The following is a 22,066-nucleotide window of genomic DNA, read 5'->3' on the forward strand; positions in this document are numbered from 1 at the left end:
GTCCTACCAGCACTAGCTACTGCTTTGGGTCAAGAGATCATACCATTTCAGCCTGCTTCCTGACTTCTGCTCCATCCCGGCTGCTTTTCTCTTGCTTTAGTGCCTGCCTGCAGGAACAGCTACCTTTCTGGAAAAAATCCAAACACAAGGAGGAGAGGTTACATGTGCCTGAGGGAAGTGACAAACATGGAAGGCCACTGCTTAGTGTAGAAGCATTTGAGCACGGTCAACACCCACTGACAAAAAAATAAATAAACACACACATACACACTATGCAGGGGAAAGATTTACTTGCATGGGACAAGCCAGACACTCAGGCATGCTTGGGGTATCTGGAATCTGCATAATTGGGAAGCTGGCAGCTCTTACAGCTGAATCAGACCTGGTCAGGGACTTGCAGTGCCTGGAACTGACAAGTTATCCTACTTCCAGGAAGGGCTGCCATAGCACCTGTGCTGCTAGGGACCAAAACAGTCTCCCTCTCCCCATCCCACATCCAGCCTGGCAATTCCAGTTCTTTCCTGCTTCCCAAATGACAGTGTCCCATATCAGACAGCCAAGGCAGTGCCACTGTCACAGTCTGGTCAATCTTCTTATGCAAATGAAATCAGGGTAATTGGGACAGTTACAATGAGTCCCTGACAATGTTAGGCTTTGTGCACACCAGTGGTAAGTATACACTGAGCTGCTTTCTAAGGATGGGGTGAGGGGAGAGCTGCACCCAGGGACAGCAGCTCAGCTTCTCACAGGGATGATGAGGAACTAAGTGCTGTTTAAACACAAGAATGCTCTCAAAAAATGTCAACCCGATAGCAAGGAAAGAGGCAGATGCTGCAAATAAAAGTCTGGCTGGAAGTCTCAGAAATACTTAGGGAAGCACAGCCACTGTGGCAGGTGTGTGGAGCTGTACCCCTGCATTCCAGCCCTCATTCCATAGACGGAACACTTCCAGAGCATTCATCCCACTAAGGATCTCAGCCCACAAGAGTCAGAGCTCCCACCAGAGCCACATCTGGACATGGCATAAACACTCCAGCCAGAGCAATTGCTGGCAGTCTCCAGGCTGCAGGAGCACAGTGGCTGGTCAGGCTCAGTCACTCTTGCACTGAGAGCTTTGCCCCATGAATCTCATAATATAAGCTCTACCTTTGTTGTAGCCCTCCAGGGCCCATTGCAGCAGCAGTGGAAGAAATCTAAACAAAAAACAATGGCCCCCTGAAATCCTGTCATGCAAACAAGACTCTTCCCACTCATTGCCAAAAGGCCTGAATGGAAAGGGACTGCACACCCCCCACCCACCCTTGCCTGGTGGTCTTTTTGTCTCGTGACCTTCCCCACACAAACACAACCCCACAACAATCAGACAGGCAACATAATGTGCCAGCGCCGGCTTTCCCAGCCCTTCAAGGCAAGCTGGGGAGGGAAAGGGGGGAGAGCTGGGGAGAGCTGAAAGGAGCTGGGGATGACTAACAGATAGGGTGGGCAAGGAAATACCAAGCAGTGTTTTAATTTCTACTTGTACAGTCTCATGAACTGGGATAAAAATAAATTTTTCATGTCAAATGGCTTAAAAGGGACATAGGAATACCAACAGTGAGATTTTCATAGAAAAATAAACAAATAAATCCAGCAGTGCTTCTAAACACTGTGAACATCTCTTAACATTCCCTTCAAGAAGCCTCAACATCCCCTTCAAGAAGTCTCAACAAAATTGAGCCCTTTCGTGCAAACTCTGCTAGTTTTACTTGCCTATCTTTATGATTTAGAGTCTGAGATGAATTAGATATAAAGGTTTCCCTCTAGACTGGGAGAAGACGTTTTTGCAGCTACTGTAGCTGTCGAAAGCATCGACAAACATGGAAAACCCGCCCTGGTGTGATGGCTTCAAAGACTGGCTCCTGCCAATCTGTCCTGAATATGGAAAAAAAGAGTCATCACCTGTGCTGCTGACAGCCAGCAGCAACTGCACCTCCAGGCCCCAGGCTGCCCTTGCAAGGTAAAGATACCTTTTGCTTACTGGAGGACACATATCACCTTTGGGAAAGAGCAACAAGAGTTTCCAAGGGTTTCCCAGGAGCAGACCAGGAGACCAACCAGGTAAGGAAAAATTCCCAGCCTTCTGAAATGCCATGGAATACTCCCATGCTCCCTATGCAGACACGGGAAAAAATACAGACTCTGCAGGAAAGCAAACCTGATAAAACAAAATGAAATATAATCTCAGAGCTTCAGGACACTGGAAATACATACCAAGCCCTTTTACAGGGAAAGGAGGCCAGGCTTTTGCCACAAGCTGAGATCTGTGTCCCATGAAATCCTGGCAGCTGAGACATTAGCAGAAAGCAAAGCCATGGGAAAGCACTTATGTGATTTTACAGACACATTAACCACCTGGGGACCATGACATGGTAAGAAATAACATCTCAACTCCCCCTGCCAGCACTCCCACTACTCTGTTAGCATTTTCACTGCCTTGATTAAAGCCCTGTGACCACAGTGAGCCACACCTGACCAGGTGTGAAATCACCTCCCTGGGATGGTGCAGCTGATGCAAACAGATGGAAAATCTCCTCAAAGGCCATGTGCAGCAGCTGGGTGCAGGAGGCCTCTCCCAAACCCAGACCAGACCACACCTGGCCTGGTGCACTGGTCAGAGGTCGTGGAGCTGCAACTGGCCCTTGCCTGTGTCCAGATATGAACTGGAGTAACTGGAAGAGCAGCAGCACCAAGCTTGCACACATCTGGCCAACTTCCCACAGCAGGGATACTGTCTCCTGCCAATCCACTCCAGCCTTAATCCTCCATGGAAAGATCCCATCAGCACTGTGCTAAGAGGCAATCCCTCAGGCCAGACATTAACAATTAATGATAGCAAAGATGACGGAGGAAGGGACAGATGGAGAACAGATATAACCAGGCTCTGCTCATCACACTGACTTGGAGGAGCTGGACAGGAGATATTTTTAGTTTGGTTAGCCCTCAGTAAAGTACTACACATCAGCATGCTTGTGCCAGCTAGAAAGCAAGCCCATGGCCATCACCCTCTACTCTCAGCACTTCTTTGCTAGAAAATCTCACTGCATAGAAAAATGTTCTTTGTAGCAAGTAAGGAAGTACAACAGACTGGTTGCTTAGCTGAGATTAATTCCTGACCTATTTTATTGCATGAAAAAATTAATTATATTATACATTAGTCTTTATTATGTCAATTAAAATTATATTGCCATTTTAATTGACCAGTATTGCTTGCTCCAGTTCTCAACTTTACAAAGTTTGGAGGCAGCTAAAGTAAAAATTGTTTCAAAAATTGCTACTTGGTGTCACCAGAAGAAGCAGGTCCTGGCGAGTAGCTTCTCCATTCACTCTTCCCTTCCCAGGCCCTGTGGTCCTGGTCTCAGACAAGCTGAAGTGAGAATTCCTCCTACACCAAGGAAAAGGAACATTCTAGATAACTTTGATCTAAAGTGTTGGGCTGATGGGGAAGGTGGGAAATTTCTTGAGGTCATTTTCAGCCTTCCACATTTCACTGTTCCCCCTTGAGCCCCATGAGCTGTGTGCAGGGCTGTGAGCTCAGGCAGCACCAGCAACGCCAGCCAGAGCTCAGTGACACCAGTGACACCACAGCTCAGTGACACGAGAGCTCAGTGGCACAGAGCTGGTGGTTACAGTGACCTGTCCACAGTGCAATGCTGCCTTCTGCAGCTCCAAGGAGTGATTGGTACCCAAAGCTTCCAAATACCTTCAGCTGCCACTGAATTCATGGACTTGAGAAACAACTCCTGAGAATTTCATTAGGGAGACCAAGCTTCCAGAAGAAAAGCAGCTGAGGTTTGCCTACCTACTCACTGATGTCCTTCAAGGAAACACAAGTTGAAACATGTGTTTATACTAACCCAGAGCAGGCTGCAGATCCCTGCAATCACAACTACCCAATTTCAGAGCCAGGATATCATAACCAGGCACCCCTGCTTGCCTCTGGGGGAGTTTTTTTCAAATGCCACAATGAGAGAAAGAAATGTCACAGAGGTGCCACCCACAGTCTCAGCCACTCCACACTGGTACTTCACCCTGGTTCTATTCCTGCTGCCCACACAGCAAATCTGCCTCTTTCAATGGCCTTCTCAGAAACACAGCACACCACGGTCATTTCCTCAGACTGCAAAACTGAGACACTCTTCAGTCTAACCCTGGCACACATCCCTTGAGAACAGAGCAGGCAGAGGTGGATGCAGTACCCACATTATGACAGCAGTGAGACTTTCCACAGCCAAACTCTGCTGTGCTGAATCACCAGTATCTGGAGGGGCGGTGGCCAAGGAAGACACAAGTAAGAGATTTTTTGCCTGACATGAAAGATGCTGGCTGGTAGCAAGGCTTGGATCCAGTACTTCACCTTAGAAAATATTAAAATAAATCATAAAAGCCCCAGGGGAAGGGATCACTTGAGATTGTATATTCCTTTCACCTTGGCACAACTTTATGGTGCATATCACAATATTTTCCCTGCATATTTGTTACTGTCCCTTCAGCCCAGGCTTGTGGAAGTGATAAAAAGCTGAAGTATTTGCCTCACAGTGCTAAAGTGAAAAACAAGAAGCACCAATGTTTTCAGAGTGTAACTCTGCAATAACTGAGGGTTCATCACCACCTCATGTGTTTGTAAAATGCAATTTATTACACAAATGCTCTGCCACAGAAGGGGCATACAGCTTCCTTTAATGAAACCCTCAGCAAAAGAAATGGAATATTTCAATGCCTGCACACTAAAAGAAACATTGTAAAATTAAAATCAGTGGAAGTCCTTACCCTTCTGAAACCAGCAATGAAATTAGCATGGGGCCCAAAGGAAGCAAGCGTGGCCCCTTCCAAAGAGCCTGGGATTTAATTTTGTGTTTAAAACCCCACAGTGGCAGATCTATACTTATTTAATGACCCAAATCTTTTTAGTCCTCTGTATCCCTCAATGAAAGCCTAATAATGAAAAATTATCTACTAAAACTCGGCTTTTCCTGAAAAATAATATCTGAGCAGATCTCCAAAGACAGCTATTTCTATGGACACCATGAATTTGACTGCAGTGTTTTGTTTTCGGACATCATTGCATTTCCCACTTTCACAGCTTCCTTGGAATAATATTTGATACAGAAAAAGTTGAAGTGATACTCACAGACAACAGAACAGCCAGCCCTCACAAACCACAGAGCCTCTCCATTTGTATTGCTTTTGGTAACAAATACAGCCAGAGCCACAGAATTACAAGTAAGAGATCCTCAGGAGACTTAAAAATTCAAGCAAACCATTGCCATGAAACATTAAATGCATTCATTTTATGAGCATCAAATTCCACCTATTAACAGATCAGTCATCCTCTGTAGCTACCAATTTACATATCCAGCCTGTGAGCTGCCGAAGGGGCTGGTGGACACAAAATACATGACTGCATTAAATGTGAGAAAGGAAACTAATGTCCATTATACCTCAACTTAATGATCATGTTTTCCTCAGGAGCAGCAGCAGAGCCCGTGCCTGACAACCAAACACCCTGCAAAGGCACCCCAGGTGCCAAGAAGCACTGAACCCTCTGCTGTGAGACTGTAACTGCTCTGCACGCAGTGTTCACAAATTAATTACATCCAAGCCCTGTACAAAGAGGGAATTCCTTGGAGCTACACTCTTACCAAGCCACTAAAACCCTTGCTGTTGTACATGGACTAAATACAAAGGCCTGAACCTCACTGTGGAAGATAGTTTATCTAAATATACATTAAAACCCTGGAATGCTTTGTCAGGCTCTTGCCAAGCCAGGCAGTATTACCAGCTTTAATGTAACAGCACTTTTGATCTTGAAACAGCCAGTTTGTTGCTGGTACATCTATTATTTCTCCTGGAACAGAACCATGGCCTGATGTCACACCTACAATTTACTCTTTGTGCACAGCTATCTAGAAACAGATATAAGAGACAGTGTCTCAGCAGCCTGTACCCCCTCCATCACCTCTCCAGTACCCAATCCAGCACCAATTACAGCTATGGCAAGGAAAAATACTTCTATTTTAAGCTTCTTGTAAAGGAAACTGGGTGCTGCAGGCAGAAGAACAGACATGGGGTAAGACTCCCCTAAACTGGTTCTCCTTTTTTTTCAATTGGGCACCACACATGTAGACAACACCTTGAGGAATTAGGGGCAATCCCACAATCAAATGGATTAAATTCCTTTTTCAGGTCTGTTGCAGGCAGTTCCCCACTATAACAGAATATGATCACTGATTTCCTTATTCCATTTCCCCACCTATGAAACTAAATGAACTGATACTGGAGAACGAGCTTTGAAGTCCTGGAAGAGGAAGGACTATTGCAGTGCTGAATAAGACCAATTCCCTACAACCCACAGCCACTGTGGTGATACATGCAAAAACCCTGAGGTGCAGAAGAGTCAGGCTCTGAAGGAAACTAAAAAGCTCAGACAAAAGATGAAAGAAACTGAACATGGAAAGTTAATACTGCTTTGAACATTTGCTGAGCAGAAATCCTTCCCAAAAGTGACTGAACTGTGGTTACCAATCAGGGACTCTGGGTTCAGGCTGTCAGGCAAAGCCTACACCTCCCAAGAGATCTGACTGCAGGGCTTACTCAAAGCCACACAGACATCAGCTACAGCAGTAGCTTAGAAAGGAAGGGCAGGAGCTGTTAGTTGAGCAGTGGGGAAGAAGCAAACACTGCTTATTTATTCACAGGTCTTGCTACTCAAACTTGTTGCTTCCATCAGATGTCACAGTGATAAGTACCTGCTTAAGAAAAAATCAGGAACAAGAGCAAAACCACCCCCCTGCAGCTAATCCAATTATGATACAGTATAAAGTTGTAGAGATTAATCAGATCTGAGCCACTGGGTCTCTCTATGATACTGTTTAGTGACTTATCTGGTGAGCAACAGCAGCAAGAGGATGGCCAGGCAGAAACACCAATGACCAAGCCAGCCCTAGGAGACAACTGTTGCTCCTCCCTTTTCTGCTCCACCAGGCAGAAAAGAGTGGAGCACACTGCAGGGCAGCCCCGTAGGAGAGCTGCAGGGCTCAGAGCTTGGCTGTCCCCCTCAGCCTTACCAGGTGCCAGGATGTTGTGACCAAGGGGCTGCATTAGACACCCCTTGCAGCAAAGACCAGGGCTGTGCCTACCACGTGCTGCAAGGTGGAAATGTACTCAGCAAGGAAAAGTTCTGCCCATACAACTGCAGGGAACTCCTCTTACCTTGTGTTTCGTTAGCTCTGTGTGTAAAAAGGCTACAGCAGGGCAGGTGGGGGCTGTCCTAGTTCAAGAGGCAGCAGCACAGAGACCACCTGGACTGTCACAAACAGCCCCTTCAGCACTGGGAGCCAGAAAAAAGCTGAGCTGGGCTTTGCACTGAAGCAGCTCCACCAGTGTCAGTTCAGTGCTGACGTGGGAATGTTGTTCCTGTCACAACCAAAGTTTCCTGCCTACTGCCTTGCCTGAAGTCCTAACCTAAAAGCTACTCTGAAAAACTGGGCACTCTGCTTTTCCCCAACTCAAGCCTTCCTGTACAGTCAGATCTGCTCTGCCTGTCTCCCTCTTCCTCCCTGCAGAGCACAAAGAAGCCAGTGGCCTTGGCCCTTATTGCTGTGACCAGCATCTGCACCCTGGTAACAACTTGCTGTCCCATCACCACACCCCAGGGTGCAGGACACTCGGCATGGAAGGATGGACCTGCTCTGGAGAGTCACCTCTCCTTTGGCCCATCAGACAGGACTCAGGCACACAAGGGCACATTCACTGGGGAAAGGAGGAAACTTTTCTATATGCATTTCTTCTGGGCAGAGACTGCATTTGGACCAGAAATTCATCTTTTCTCCTGGACAATACATGCCAGCCTTTCAGGAAGACAGGTGGAGCAGGCACTCCAGTGGGATGACAGAACTGTAGTGACAGCTAGAAGGTGATTAAATGTTTGCAAGCACCATTCTGACACTGATGCCAATCTCTCTGGTTGCCAGAAATACTGTTTCAGGTAAATGATTCCTAATCCAGTGACTGTCATCTTCCCCCCTGGAAGGGAACTGGATCTTTCTGATACCACTCTGCCACATAAGACTTTTGTTTTTTCTCCTCTGATTAACTGTTCCTCCTTATTAGTAAATTCTTTAATATGAGGACAATGACTGCTATTGTTTTCCAGTTTCTAAAAGGAACTAAAATCTGTATCCTCCAAAATCAGAACTTCTGCACTTCCTGAAGGAAGTTTTATCCTTTCTTTATAGACATGAAGCCTTATAGCAATAATCCATGAAACCTGTCAGGAGAAAAACTACATTTTCATACCCTGAACTCAAAACACAGAAGATTTCAGAATACTGCTTAAATGAAATAAAAATAAATTAAAAATAGCTCCCCTTTTCACTGTCTGCCAGATCTGGGAGGGAGGTGAAAATACACAGGGACTTGATTTGATGCATGAAAAACAGAATTCTATAGCAGTGAGTATGTGCACACATTTATTTTAGGTTAATAATATCTCTGCAATAATACTTAGCTTTGTGGAGAAAACTAAAGCTGGGATAGACCCATGTTGGCTGGTTCTTTGGAACTGAGTACCATGTCAGCTTGAGCACATCCATCAGAAAGAGAATAAATAATTCGGAAAATCTTGTCACATCACAGTTTTCCTGCTTTTAATTTCTCTTTCAAATTCCAAATAATTGTTCCCATATCAACAATCATGACAAGTATCTTGGCTAAACTGGTAGATCCTAGGAAAGGACAAGAGGAATTAGCAGCTTTGAGTCTAACAACACAGAGTTAAACATCCAGTATTAGGGATTACTGAGTAATGCAGGAGTGAGGAGACCGCAGGAGGGTTACCTTAGTAATTTGATTAGGGGAGAAGAACAGCCAGATATTCCCTCCCTCCGAATCGGTGTCGGATGACGGAGGCTGGATCGTCTATATTTACAGTGCTGGTAAGTGCCTTGCCACTGGCGAGGAACACAACACCAGGGCACTCGGTAACACCTCTGCTCTGCTGTCAACATCACAGCTGGCACACAGAGAGCAGCCACACCACAGGAGACAGGTCCTGAGCAGGGCTGACTCTTCGCCTGCTAACATCAGAAAAACACCTTGGTGCTCCCACTGAGAAAGAGCTCAATCACCTACATCTGACGAGCACAGAACGACCTCAGAAAGACTACAGTACTCACACTGCAGAGAGCATCTCTCCTTGAATGAACTGCAGTGACTCCGTGTAATTCAGGCTGGTTTAGACTACAAAAACCATCCAATGCAGCTTTGTGTCAAACCTCCACCTGCACATCACCTACATAATTAATAAGGATAAAAGAACATTATCCCAAGCTGGTGTTCAGACCCTCGGTGATCGGTAAAGCTTGTTATGCTCTGCTCAGCTTTGGAAGTCAGCAAAAGGAACATAGTTCACACATTGCACTACATGCTTGGTCATTAAACACAGGCTTATAAACCCATAAAGTCACTGCTGCTTACAAGAGTAGAGTATTTCTGCATTATCTTGTTTGTTTTGCAGTGGGTACAAAAGTTAATTAGTTTTCACTGTTTTATTATTCCACATGGTCAAATAATAGTCTGAAGCTTCCAGGCAGCTAGAACTGCGTAAGGCCCAGAAAATTCTTACTTTGCTTTTCAGGACTGTCCACTAGGGTCATAAATCAGCACCTGGCAAATGATTTTCTGGCTCTTCTTGGTCACCAGTACCAACACTAAAAGATCCCATAGCTGCAGCAATGGCAGCTCTCAGCTCATGGAGCTCAGGGGGAATAAAGATGGAAAACACTGTTTCAGATACATTAAAACAATTCTTTGTGAGGAATTTTGGCTATCACTATCCTGGGACAAGCCATCCAGAGCAATGGTCTTGTTGAAGGGGACTTTGGTTCATTAAGCCCTAGAAGAGACAGCACCATTATATTTAACTTGTCAAAGGCACATCCTGCACACAGCACATATGCACAAGACCTGCCCAAACAGTTCCCAGGGCTGGCAAGTTCAAGTGTAATAAAGTAAATAGAGCTTAATAACAATTCTTCAGACACTTTATTTAGGCTGGAAGGAAGTTATTCTTCCAGCCATGGTCTCCAAGCACAGCTCAGAGACTAGAGACAGCAGCAGAGAACTATCTCCTATGCTCTTCACAGCAGTCTCCCCCAAAGGGGCTGCCTAAATGCACAAGTCCATGCAAAAATAAACATTTCCCCAAGACCTCAATATTATTGTCAGAGGACATATGAAGGAAAAGTGTTTGTGCCTTCCCTCTTGACAGGGAGAACAACCCAGAGACAGAAATCCAGTGATAGCTGGGCTGTGTGCAAAAGCAACTCCTCTATCAGCAACCAAGAAGGAACAGCTGAGGGAAAAAGCAGCAGTTCAAATGGAAGAAGGAGCCACAATAAACTCTTTGATTTTCCTCCCCAGGGCAAAAGACAAGGCTAAAACCCAACATCATTCCATGGAGGCCACTGCCTGCAGTAAGAAAAAATGCTCAAGTCCTAATTTCCATTATTTCTCAGTGCGAGGGTAAACATGAGAGAAGTGGCAAAAGACAAGCATCTGGCTCTGTCTTAGAGCCAAGGGGCAGAAATAAAAACATACTCTAAATTCCTTAGGGCACACCCCATTCTGATACCAACCTTGGCAAAACATAGTTTATATCAGACACGTAAACAATCCAGGAAACTTGTCACCCTTGTTTTCAAGTGCTTTGCTAAACCGTCAGAGTATTCAGGATCAGGCCCTCCAATAGGTTTTGCGACACTTCCAAATTTTCACCTTCTATAATATTGATCCTTTCTCTGCCAAGAGGCACACAAGGCTACATCTCACTGGCTGCAGGCTGCCATCAACAAACCCTTCAACTACCATTGTACATCACAAACAAGTATGCTACACAAACCAGGGACTCCTATTCATCACTGGTACCTATTTATGAAAGCTCACCGAGGCAGGGAACACTGCCCTGAAGAAATGCATTAGACCAGAGGTTTGATGATAGCCACAAACAGCTCTGCCTCCAGCTGTCTCATTCATCTTTCCCTCATGGAACTCAGAAGACTCCAGAGTATTTGCTACTTACAAAGTATGTCAAGTATCAAAGAACATGAAGAACAGTTCCTAGGGGTAAGATTGATCTTGCTTGTTTAACATCAGTTTCATACATCGTTACTCTTTTCACCAACACAGGGTCACTGCAGATAGCTGTTCCTAAGCAACAGGAATGGACACTAAGAACTCATAAATTCTTGCTAGTGTGGGGTTTTACTTTTAAAGTTGAAAGAATTCAAGGTCCAAGTGAGACTCAGAGGGATCACAAACATTCAGGACTTTCACTACTTTTTTCACCAAGAAATATTGTCTCTAGTGAACAGAATATTCCCTGTGTCACCCTGAGCAGCCAGATTGGGGTTGATGCCACCACTCAGGAGACTGGGAGAGGGAAAGAAGTGCTGCAGCTTGAACAGGCAAACACAACAAGGTTTGAATCACACAAAAACCCAGGACATTCAGAGATCAGCTTTCTTCAGGAGCCTGTATGTACAATAGTGCAGCTGAATCAACTTTGTCTCATGGTCTGCTGGTACTTAACTGATTTCAGACCAACAAATAGTACAACACCTAGTGAGGAGGCAGAAAGAGATCACAGCTTTCTTGGCTGCTGTCAAACTCAAACACTCCCACTGCTGCATTTAATTTGCAAATGTGCCCCAGCACTTTTGCACTGACTGCAAATACTAGAAAGCAATGGGAACATCGTATTTCCTACTGTATAGGAGAAACATTTGTTTTGTCTGGTAGAGAGTAACTTTAAAAGTCCTGTTACAGGCTTAAGTGATGATGGTGTTGAAATGCACCTCCAAACTGTTTCCACTTGCTAAGCAGCTGGCTTGCTTCTCTGGAGATGAGATGATTTCTTCCCCTTCTCTGTCATGACAGCACACAGCCACAGAGCACAATGCACCAGCTGATTTGCAAAACAGCATCAATCCACTCTGTGTTTATGGCTTTTTCTCCCCTTTCTTTCTAAACACGCAGGCTTAAACGTTTTTATTGCTTCAGTGATTTTCTATGTGCAAGACAGGATTTGAGAACAATGCATTAGCAAGGATCTATGTGCCTAAATCCCATCCCGCACACCCAGCTGAAGCAGCAGAGTGAAGATTCCAAAGCCCCCTGCTGCAGCTGGGATCAGGAAGCAGCAGAGACACACGGCTCTGGACACAGCTCAACATCGCTCTCGGACACTGCACTCCAACGTGCAGGTTTCTAGGCTCAGACGTGGAAGGTACACAAATGTGTAATGAGTAGGAAGCCTCCTGAGGCTTTTTACAAATCTAGAGACATCAAACTGCCAGTAACTCATGAGCTGTGTAAGACTGACTCAGCTTCCATGTGTTTTTTGGTGTGTTTGTTATGACTCCTTGAAACATTTCAGGAGATGCCTACTTTTACTGGCACAAGCTTAAGAGTGCTGTGTTTGCTATGCTGCCAATATCTGGTTCGTACTGATGGCTTCTACTCTCAACTTTACACAAGTCAAAGTCAACAGTCTGTGTACAGGCAGGTGGGACTGGAGAGAGGAGTGTCCAAATAGCCAGGGAAAGGAGAAATGGAGTAGCTGATCACAAACCTGTAGGGAAGGTGTAAATACAATCTCAGATCCACATCCAACATAAGGGCTGACTGGTGCTCTGTGTACAGAGGTATTAGAAGATTAAGAAGGAACCTGGGACATTTTTGCTGTTCATCTTGCAAGGAGTGGGATGGTCATTAATGACCTCCATGTGGCTTTTTCATGCTGAGCCATCACTCCAGGGTATTGTGACTAAAAGTCAAATCTGGGTATAAGCCTGGAAGTGCTGGGAGATTGCCATCCACTGTAACAACATTGGGGATGGACAGATGCTAATCCAGGCATGGTAAAAGACATTATCCTGCAGAGGGAATAGTCTCTTGGACATATATATGTTGTTCAATGCCCAAGTTTCCCTCCTCGACTGAGGGAAGGATAAATTCCTCTCCCCTTTCCCAGGCTGTATTCAAAAAAGCCTCTGGCTGAAGGCAGTGAGGAATTTATAATCCAGAGGGCAACAGCAAACCAATCTCCTTCAGCTATACACCTCTCCTACCAGCCCTTTCTTCCCTTCAAGGCTATCTGCAGGGCAATGAATTTGAAGGGATTCTTTTTTTTTTTTTTTCCCAGCCCCATAACCCAAAGTGGAGGAGTCAAAGGGCTAATGCTGTATGACAAAGGTCAGCCCAGTTTGGGGAGAGAGGAGAAAGGGAAGCATTGTGGCCACAGACAGCTCGCTGTGACCACAACACCACTTGAGAAATGTAAAGTGATGGTGTTGCTCAGAGAAAAGGCCTGAGAGCTGGGCCTAAATCCCAGGGCTTTATTACTCACAAAAGCCCAGCCCCTTGAGTCATTAATCGTGTGCTCCATGGCTGGGTGCCTCAAAGAGCAGCAGATGACACATGCCCAGCTGCTACTGCCGCCCCTCCTCAAGGTAGTGGGGCAGAGGCAGGTGCACTCCCAGTGCCCTCTGCTCGAGACTAATCTATTCTTCCTCCTTGTCCTCTGCCTTTCATCTCCTTCAGCAGCCCACGCTGACAACTGTAAATGAGATTAGACTTCAAGGCGTGGGGCAGATGCAGAGCCCCCTCTGTGCATTGTAAAGAGACCCTTGTAGATTTTAAAATGTCTCTCCCCTTTACAATGCACATCTTGGCAGAGGGGGAGAAGGGGACACATTTCCTGTCACACTCTCAGAAGCATCTGATAGGGAAGACAAGGCAAATGCTGGTTTGGGGCCTGGGTGCTAATCTCTTATCACCATGGACAGTCTTCCCACCAGCACCTCTGATTCCCCAGTCACTTTAGCAGATGAAGTAACAAGTTGATGACTATTTCCTAATCACCGTTTCCATAGCCTCAAGTCTGCATTTTAATGTGGACAGATGTCCCAATGAACACTATAAAGGCAGCAATAGTCCAAAATTCAGGCAAGGACTTGAAGGCTACACACAACCCTGAGCTCAACCCCACGGCTATACTGCTGCTATCACTGCCAGAATTTCCTATTCTTTCTATTACAGTTTGCGCTCCACCTGTTCCCAGTGATCCAACAAACCATCAGTGGGACACAAATTGTTTGTTAGAGAAAGAGGTGAAATCTCAAGGCACAAACCACTGCCTACCGCTCAGTGAGACCTGCCTGGAGAGGTCTTGCAGCCACAGCTGGCAGGGGTTTGCCAGCAACAATAGGCAGGGAAATGTTTCAAAGTGAAGGGTCATGTTTAGCTCAACAGTACCCCAGTAAATAAACTGGAATTTCTTTCACAGCGTGGGAAATAGCTCTGCCTGCCTGCACTAAGGGCTACCCAGAGAAAAGGGACAGTTAACATAAAGGATCATTAAGTTCAAAATAATTCCTTTCCCCAGTTACCACCAACCATGATAATAGCTGCCCCAATTTTATGGATTGCTATGCAATTTCAATTGTGCAGGAACCAGCCCTGGATTAAAGGCAGCTGCAAAGTCAGCATCTTTTAAAGCATATTTTAATGTTTTATGAGACCACGGTGGAGCAGGTTCAGCTGCACCCACTGCTGGTAGTGTCAGCAACTGAACTTCTCCTGGCAAGTGCATGTCTATCTCTACAGCCTTGTTTCTGAGCTCAAGTTTTCCATTAGCTGCCTACACAGACTGGGTAACTTGGCATCTATCTGCATTCCCCATAAACTCTGTTCATCTGTTGCCATCACACCCACGTACAAGTCTCAGGGAAAAATCTAGGATTTCTAAAGCAGCTGCAACAAAAACACAGCCTGGATTGACAAGCAATAGGATCAAGGTGTTGAGGCAGTAAGGAGAGTCTTTTTTGAGAGTTTTTTGTGTGTCTATTTAAAACAAGTTTGTTGTCATGACTACAAACCTGGGTATGGGTGAGAAGAAGTGAGAACTCCAAGATGAGGGCTGATAATGCTAATTCACCCTCAAAATCTCAACAGCCACGGGGATGGGGAAACAGAGATGACACAAGCTCTTAGCATCTAACAAGGTTAAAAGCCACCTTCAGACAGCAGGTCTGTCCCAAGAACAAACACTGTTGTCCTAGATAGCCCCTTTCACCCAGCCCAGACAAGGGCTGGGTAACACCAACCAGCTGCAGTCACTGCCAAAGCAGGGGCACTGGGGACACAGCAGCAAAGGATTGCACCTGAGACCCTAGAGAGGACACAGCAAAGCAGGAACAGCCCCTCAGGACACTCATCTGCAGACTCCAACCATCAGGCAACTTGGCTTCAGCAAGGACTGGGAGATGTTCTCATGTCTGAGTGCAAGGCAATTAACTAATCTTATTAACACAGAGAAGCATGAAACTGTCAGCAGCTGCTCCTGGGATTGTCACATTTTCAGCTTTACCAGAAGATTAACAAAAAAATGGGGCTGTGTCCACTGGAGGACAAATGAAGAAAACCCCAAGTGATTGCAGAGGGATGGAGAAAGATTTCTCTGCTCAGAGCTCAGATTCTTCACAGAGACAGCACAGAGCACACAGCGATGGTGCAAGCTCTGCAGAAGGCAGCAGATGCAGAGCTAATGTGTGTGTGGGGGTGGAGGGTGTTTATGAGCACAATAAATAAATGTATGAATCCCTATAAAAGTTCCCATATAAAAGTGAGTTAGAGCTGCCCGAGGGCCATGGCCTTGTAATAAAAACCACATCTTGCAAGCACAGTATGAGGCAGCAGCTGAACTGTAACTGTCTGGCTGCAGCACTGAAGAGCTGTGAGTCTGCCTGCTCCCAAACTCCTGGGTGAAGTGCTGACCCCACTAAATCCAGGAGGAATTTCAGTACTTGCTTCAGTGTAGTCAGGATTTTGTCCTGGGTGGGGCTTCTTTGAACCTCAAAGCATAGGAAGCAGTTCTGGGTCTGAATTTTTGTCAAATTTAAGTTCTTTCTTAAATAAATCAATCTGCAAGTGGCTGAAGATCTTGGCTTGAGTCACTGACAGTTTCCGGTGTGACAGGTTAGAGGTGGATCAAAACAAATAAAAAATTCCTACAGAATACATGGTCAGTCACTCCTCTCTCCTAAAATAACTAAGCAAAAAGCACTGCTTTATGGCTGAGCAGAATTTTTTCCATCAAGAAGTTTTGAATTTTTAATTTAAGCTGGGGAAGGGGAGATCCTAAAAAATGAAACCCCTTATATTTTGTATGCCTAAACAAAAAACTTGCTGCTTTTTTTTTGGTCAGTAAACTTAAATAAAGTTTTAAAAATACTTCCTCAGGGAAAAAAAAACAAACAAGCATTAATAATAATTTCATTCCCCTCTCAAATGAAATGTGTGTGCACTGACCTGTCCTTCACAGTTTTCTGGGATGATGGAGTATAACAGCCAACAAGCCACTTGCAGACTACCAGCCTGTAAATTCCCAACTACTCTTAACACTTTCTCCAGAGCCTTCTCTTGCTCTCCTGGGAGCTGGTAAGTGCAGCAGCCTACGTGTCTCAACTGAGAGGGTGGCTCTCAAACCTCAGTCCCAGCCCATGAGCCACAAATGCATGTGCACCCTGGGCCACCCATTTCCTCTCCAAGTACCCACCCAGCCAGGTCCTGACTCCAGAGAGAGCTGCAACTGTTCCCAGTGTCAACACACAGCCTTTCTCCAGTTGTTAACACTGTCCTCATGTTTCACATGGATGCCAATCAGAGCTAAACGAAGTGCTCCCCTCTCCTCCTGGCACCTTGCTGCTGGGAATAGCAACCTTGTTCCATGACAAACAGCATCTTGCAATTCACTGCAGGACTAATTGCATTGCTTTGCTGATATAATGCTCCAGGAAGATGTCAGCTTTGCCCACAGGCAGCAAGGACATTATTGATTTATTCAGGACTTATGTGTAGTTATCACAGGTTGCATTCTCTTTGATAATAAAGTCTTACAGACAAGTTTTAAAATTCAGCTGCAGCCCTAATTGAAACACAGCTAATTATTGAAGGTCTGTCTTTACAGCCTTTTCCATTGTTACTGTGCTAGTGTTCTGTACATCCAACAGTAACAGTCAAACTCCTTCCTCTTGAAAAGAAAATAAATAAAAAAAAAGAAAAGGAAAAAAAAAAAGAGGAAAAAAATCCCATCTACTATTTAAACAAGTCCAATGGGAAATTACAGATTCCTCTCTTTGAGCCTGAGGTAACTACCAGCCAACAGCCCCATCCCACAAGGACTCAATGACTTCAAAGGAGGCTTGTAGAATTAGACTCCAAATTAGGGCCAGTGTTGGAGACAGGAGAATTCAAAGCAGCTGAAACAAACATTCAGCCCAGACCACAAGCAATTTATTGTGCATCCACCTTTTCAGTGGCAGCATCTCCTATGAGCCCCAGCAGATTCAAACACACCACACAATTTAGGTGTGATCAACAATCGTAATTCCCAGCTCCCAACTGCCTGCTGACTGTACCACAGCCAAGTTGCTGCAGTCCAGACACGTGGATTAGCAGTTGGTCACAGCTAACCGTGTATAAATGAGCACTCATCAGAACAGGCAGCCCCAGTTAATAGCTGAATGATAACAGGACCCCCAGGGTACCAAGGACATCCTTTCACTGGCTGCATCACAGCTTTTGGCTTTGTAGTTCAGCCAGACACAGAGACAAGATTATGGCTTCATAAAACAGGGATGAAATCCCATCCGAACTTTATTGCCAGGATGATGCCAGCGTCAGAGGAAGCTCCCTTACAGAAGGTGACATTTACATGCACGCACAACAGCACAAAAGTTTCTGACATCAGGAGAGTGCTGCAGTTTAGAAGCAAATCAACCCTAGAAAAATCCCTCTTGTTTATAGCTGCTACACATTTCAACCCGGCAGATGGAAGGGAGACCACAAAGCAAACATGTCAGTTAAAGCAGCTAAAAGCATAATTTACAAACTAGAACCCAGAACCCAAAATCTCAGCAGCTATAGTTCAGAGCTCTTCAGAGCTCTGCTGACTTCAGCCAGCTACAGATCTGACCCAAGGCATTTCCTGACATAACCAAAATCTTTGATACCGAAGCATGTTCTTTACTAACCCTGTGCAAGATTAAAGCAGCAGGTCCTGCCTGGATGATGTAACCCTGCAGAAATCAGTTTAGCAGCTGGGGAGCCATTTCAAAGAACACGGTGCTGGTTTTACAGGTCTTAGTCTGCCTGTCTGAAAGAGTAGAAGATCCTTTAATCCACAAGCAAGGACAGCACAAGTGGCAGGAAACAGAGCACCTGCTGCAGCACCTTTGCTCAGCCCCTGAGCCACCAGGAATGGGCTCACTCCTCTCCCTGTTCCTGAAGAGGAACTGAGAGAAAGGCCCAGAGCAGCTGTGATAATTATGACTTGCACACCAGCATCCTGGGAACTGGGAGCATGCAGCACATTATTCCTAGGCTGTATTTTAAACGCAGGGGAAAGCCACTACAGAGGAAATTAAACAGAGGTTAGGCTCTTTGCTCACAAGACAGAGAGAATATATCATGTTCACATACCTGATCAAATAGGACTTTCCAGTGCTGAGAGGCAGCATAAGGGAGGAAAAAGAGTAAAAAGAAAGTATAAGAGCAAGACCATTAACATGCAGTAAAGTGTAGAACTATATTCTAACAGAGAAATAACCAAATTATTTAATGCCATTTCCAACATCCTTCTTCATCCCAGAATCACCTACCCTTCCGGAGGAGGAGGAAGGGGAATCTACCAAACACAGGGAGAACAGTTTTCATTTACAAATCCAAATTAGGATGAACTCAAAACATTCATGTGTTAATTCTGTTTTCTCCCACTTTGTCTATTTGCAGGCAAGCAAGGAAAAAAGGGTTTTTTACTCACGGAGATCAAGAGAGCTCTGTGTATATTGAGGGAAGAGACAAATTAGCAATGTTTTCTCCAGATCACTTTCTGAGATCCTGTGGCCCAACACTGACCCATCAATTACTCTGCTGGGTTATCAGAGCCCTGTCTACTGCCTGCTCCTGACCCTGGCTTTCTGCAGGCTCTTTGATAACCCATCAGTTCTCTGAGCCTCACACGTCCACATCTGAAAAACAGGTAATTCCTCTTGTGCAAGGTGGGAGGGTGGAAGGCTGGAGAGAGCCCACTGCAAGGATTTACCCCACATCTTTTGTTCTATAAGATCTGCCTTTAAAATGCTGTATAGGAGGAAGCTCCACTTCAATGTTCACAACCATGTGAACACTGCACAAGTCCTTGTCACTTGGAAACTGATAAAATAAACTGGAAACTGGCTCTGATTTATGCTTTGTAGAGGGACTGGTGTCAGCTCACCTCCATGACCCAGGCTTGCTACCTCACTGTCCTGTGAAACAGAGGAAATTCCTACTGACTTGTTTAAGACTTTCATCTATCCTGGATTTAGGGGCCAGTTGAAAAGACAGCAACTTCCATGGGGCAGCACTGGGATAACCACTGTCTTAGGATCCCTAGAAACCGTTGCACATTTCCAGGTCCATGGTTTTTTATGCCTCATTCACCTTCCCAGAAAAAAATCAAATTGAGTAAAGCAACAAATATCAGAACCTTATAAGACTCTTCTCACAGTGCTATTAGCAAAGCAGAAATCTTCTGAGAGTCTTATCTAGTCCTAGAATAACATTTCCTTTTACATGGTAGGCAAATCTAACACAGAATTGACTGGACAGACAGTGGGGTATCAGGCCACTGAATTCTTTTTCATTAGTTAAGTTGTTGGCTCCCCTCCTCCCCATGTCTCTCTCCATTTATAAGCTCTCATTTATCATCATAAATCAGCCCAGCATTTTAAACAGAACATTTTGGGACTGAATCCTGGCTTATGGAATGCTGCTCTGAGAGCTACAATGACATCACAGCTGAGCTGTTACACACTGTCAAGGCTGTGACAGCCGAACCTCCACTGTGTTATATTTTTGTGGTTAATAACACAGAAAGAGTTGACCTTGTGTCAGTTCTTGCTGGCCAAGCCAGAGAGCTTCCATCAGGCTTTCAGATGTAATAGCAACAACACAAAATCAACTCCCAGTAAGGTCTCAGGGGGCACAGAGTAGCACAGAGCAGATGAAATGTTCAGAGATGATGCTCTGTAGCCTGCTTGTTTCAGCAGGAAATCTTGGCGGAGTAGAAGGAGGGCATTTACACCACTTCCTGCTTTTCTGACTTGCAGATGATACATGATCCCTCAGGCTTCTGTCACATCATCTATTGCCAGGTCTCAGCAGCTTCCCATAACCAGTGCAGCTGCAGGCTTTAGTTTTGTTGATTATAGAAAACAAGGTACCAGAGTCAAATAACAATGCAAGTAATGGCAAGACACTGCAAGATGGATCTGACCCAAGCTGTCCTACCTCAAGGTCAAGCAGGAAGGCAGCAGTAGAACTGGGATGAGAATCTAGACTTCATGAGGGACAGCTCCCGTCCCAGGAGTCCAATCCTGCCAGGCACTCAGCATTTCAGCATCTCCTGGGCCCCTTGGCAGGATTGAATTGCTAATGGCTGCATTTGTGTAGAGGCTGGAGCAACTCCAAGGGGCTCACATGTATCACAACAGGAAATCTTTCTTGTAGGACCATCCAGACAAGCACAAAATTTGTTAGAGAAGAAAAGGTCACAGTTGATGTAAGCAAGCAATGGGATTTAGAAACCTGGACTGTGAAAGCTCCTGGAAAGCCACCCTTTCCGAGTCAAAGCTATACATGCCCCTGAGTCAGGCATCTCCTCTTAGGACTGTCTGGCAGTGTTGCAGCAGAGGTCAATCTGCATCACACGCTCCCTCCTGACTGCACTGTGCTCAGGAACACAGACTGGGGAATGCAGCTCTAGCAAGCAAGTGCACTTCCTCCACTGCCCTCTGGGAGGAAAATCCAACAGCAACCGAATTCTAGGTGATTCAGAAGGAAGGGCTGGGGGGTGAAGAACAGGCTCTGTCCCTAAGCATGCCTGGGCGGCTTCCTCCAGCAGCATCATAAAGTTAGAGAGAGGGCCGAGGGCGATGTGCCATTGCGGGACGTTCAGCTCCCAAGTGCTCCTCTTGTAGTGGTGCAAGACCCGAGTCAGAGCCCGCTTCAGAAAGACATTTAGTATCTCTGCTTTATGTCTGACAGGCTGGAACAGACCCTGCACTTACCGCTGCAGACCGAGGCAGACACTTTTCAGTCCTCATCCCAGCTGAGTTTGCTGGGAATGAGAGCTGTGAGCAGTCCTGGGATGCACCTTGTATGCAGGATCTCTCACGTTCACTCCCTCCCAGACAGGTGCACGGCGAGCTCCTGCCTCCGAGTCCGGCAGATGCAGAACAACTGCCTCAGCTCTGCAGGCACTGCCGCTCAGCACGGCAGGAGCAGATCTGGAGTGCACAGGACCCCTTCGCGTCCTTCTGGGCTGGGTGAGCAGAGAGCCGGTGCCAAGTTATCCCACCCTCACGTGCCATCAGAGCTCGGAAGGTGGAGAGAAGCCATCAGCCCTGTCGAGCCGAGGAGAAAACTTACTCGACTGTTTGTTGCTCGGGGGCTGGAAGAGAGAGCAGCTCCCGAGAGCGGGAGCATTTCACATCAGTCACCCTCAGGCTGGCTGTGACTCTGGAGAAGCTCTCAGCCCCTCGATCCAAGGCGTCAGCTCCTCTCCAGGCTCGAGTCGCGTCCGTGCGCAGCCTGGTGTCCCTTCCCGGTCAGCTGCCACCCGCCGGCACCTCCGCACCGGACGCGGACACCCAGCGGAACGGGAGCCGGTCCGGGCCCCGGGGCTTGGAAGGACGGGAGCTGCGGCCCCGGGGACGGAGCCAGCCCGGCGGCTGCCGGAGCCCGCAGACACCCGGCGGCGGGAGGCGCGTAGGGCGGCGGGAGGGCGGCGGGGACAGCGGCTTTCCCTGGTCCCGCAGGGTCACCGGCCCCGCTCCTGTGCCCATCCCGGGCTTCAGCTATGAATAGCTTGAGCCGATTACCCCGGCCCGGGGGAAAGGGGGGAAGATACCGAGCAAAGGAAACT

The 22,066-nt window shown here is 46.2% G+C and overlaps 1 protein-coding gene across 7 annotated transcripts in view; it reads right to left on the reverse strand.

Annotated features, from left to right (window-relative positions):
* Nucleotides 1–22,066, reverse strand: part of RHBDL3 (rhomboid like 3) — a 64,628-nt gene that overhangs the window by 38,584 nt on the left and 3,978 nt on the right. For 3 of the 7 annotated variants that reach the window (XR_014949317.1, XM_085556736.1, XM_085556739.1), the window contains 2 exons: nucleotides 18,580–18,603; nucleotides 44–127 (listed from right to left, as the gene is read on the reverse strand). The exons of 1 other annotated variant lie outside the window; for it this stretch is intronic. Coding sequence is in view for 5 of the 6 variants with exons in the window: in XM_085556736.1 (XP_085412862.1) it covers nucleotides 44–127; nucleotides 18,580–18,603 (108 nt within the window). In the remaining variant the exon portion in view is untranslated. Of the gene's footprint in view, nucleotides 1–43; nucleotides 6,059–6,169; nucleotides 11,588–18,579; nucleotides 18,604–18,706; nucleotides 22,062–22,066 lie in introns of those variants that run through there. 3 more of the 7 variants (XM_085556737.1, XM_085556738.1, XM_031506362.3) reach the window with 3 other exon arrangements.

This window comes from Lonchura striata, chromosome 18, assembly GCF_050655825.1.
Source record: "Lonchura striata isolate lonStrDom1 chromosome 18, ASM5065582v1, whole genome shotgun sequence".
NCBI classification, from domain to species: Eukaryota; Metazoa; Chordata; class Aves; order Passeriformes; family Estrildidae; genus Lonchura; species Lonchura striata.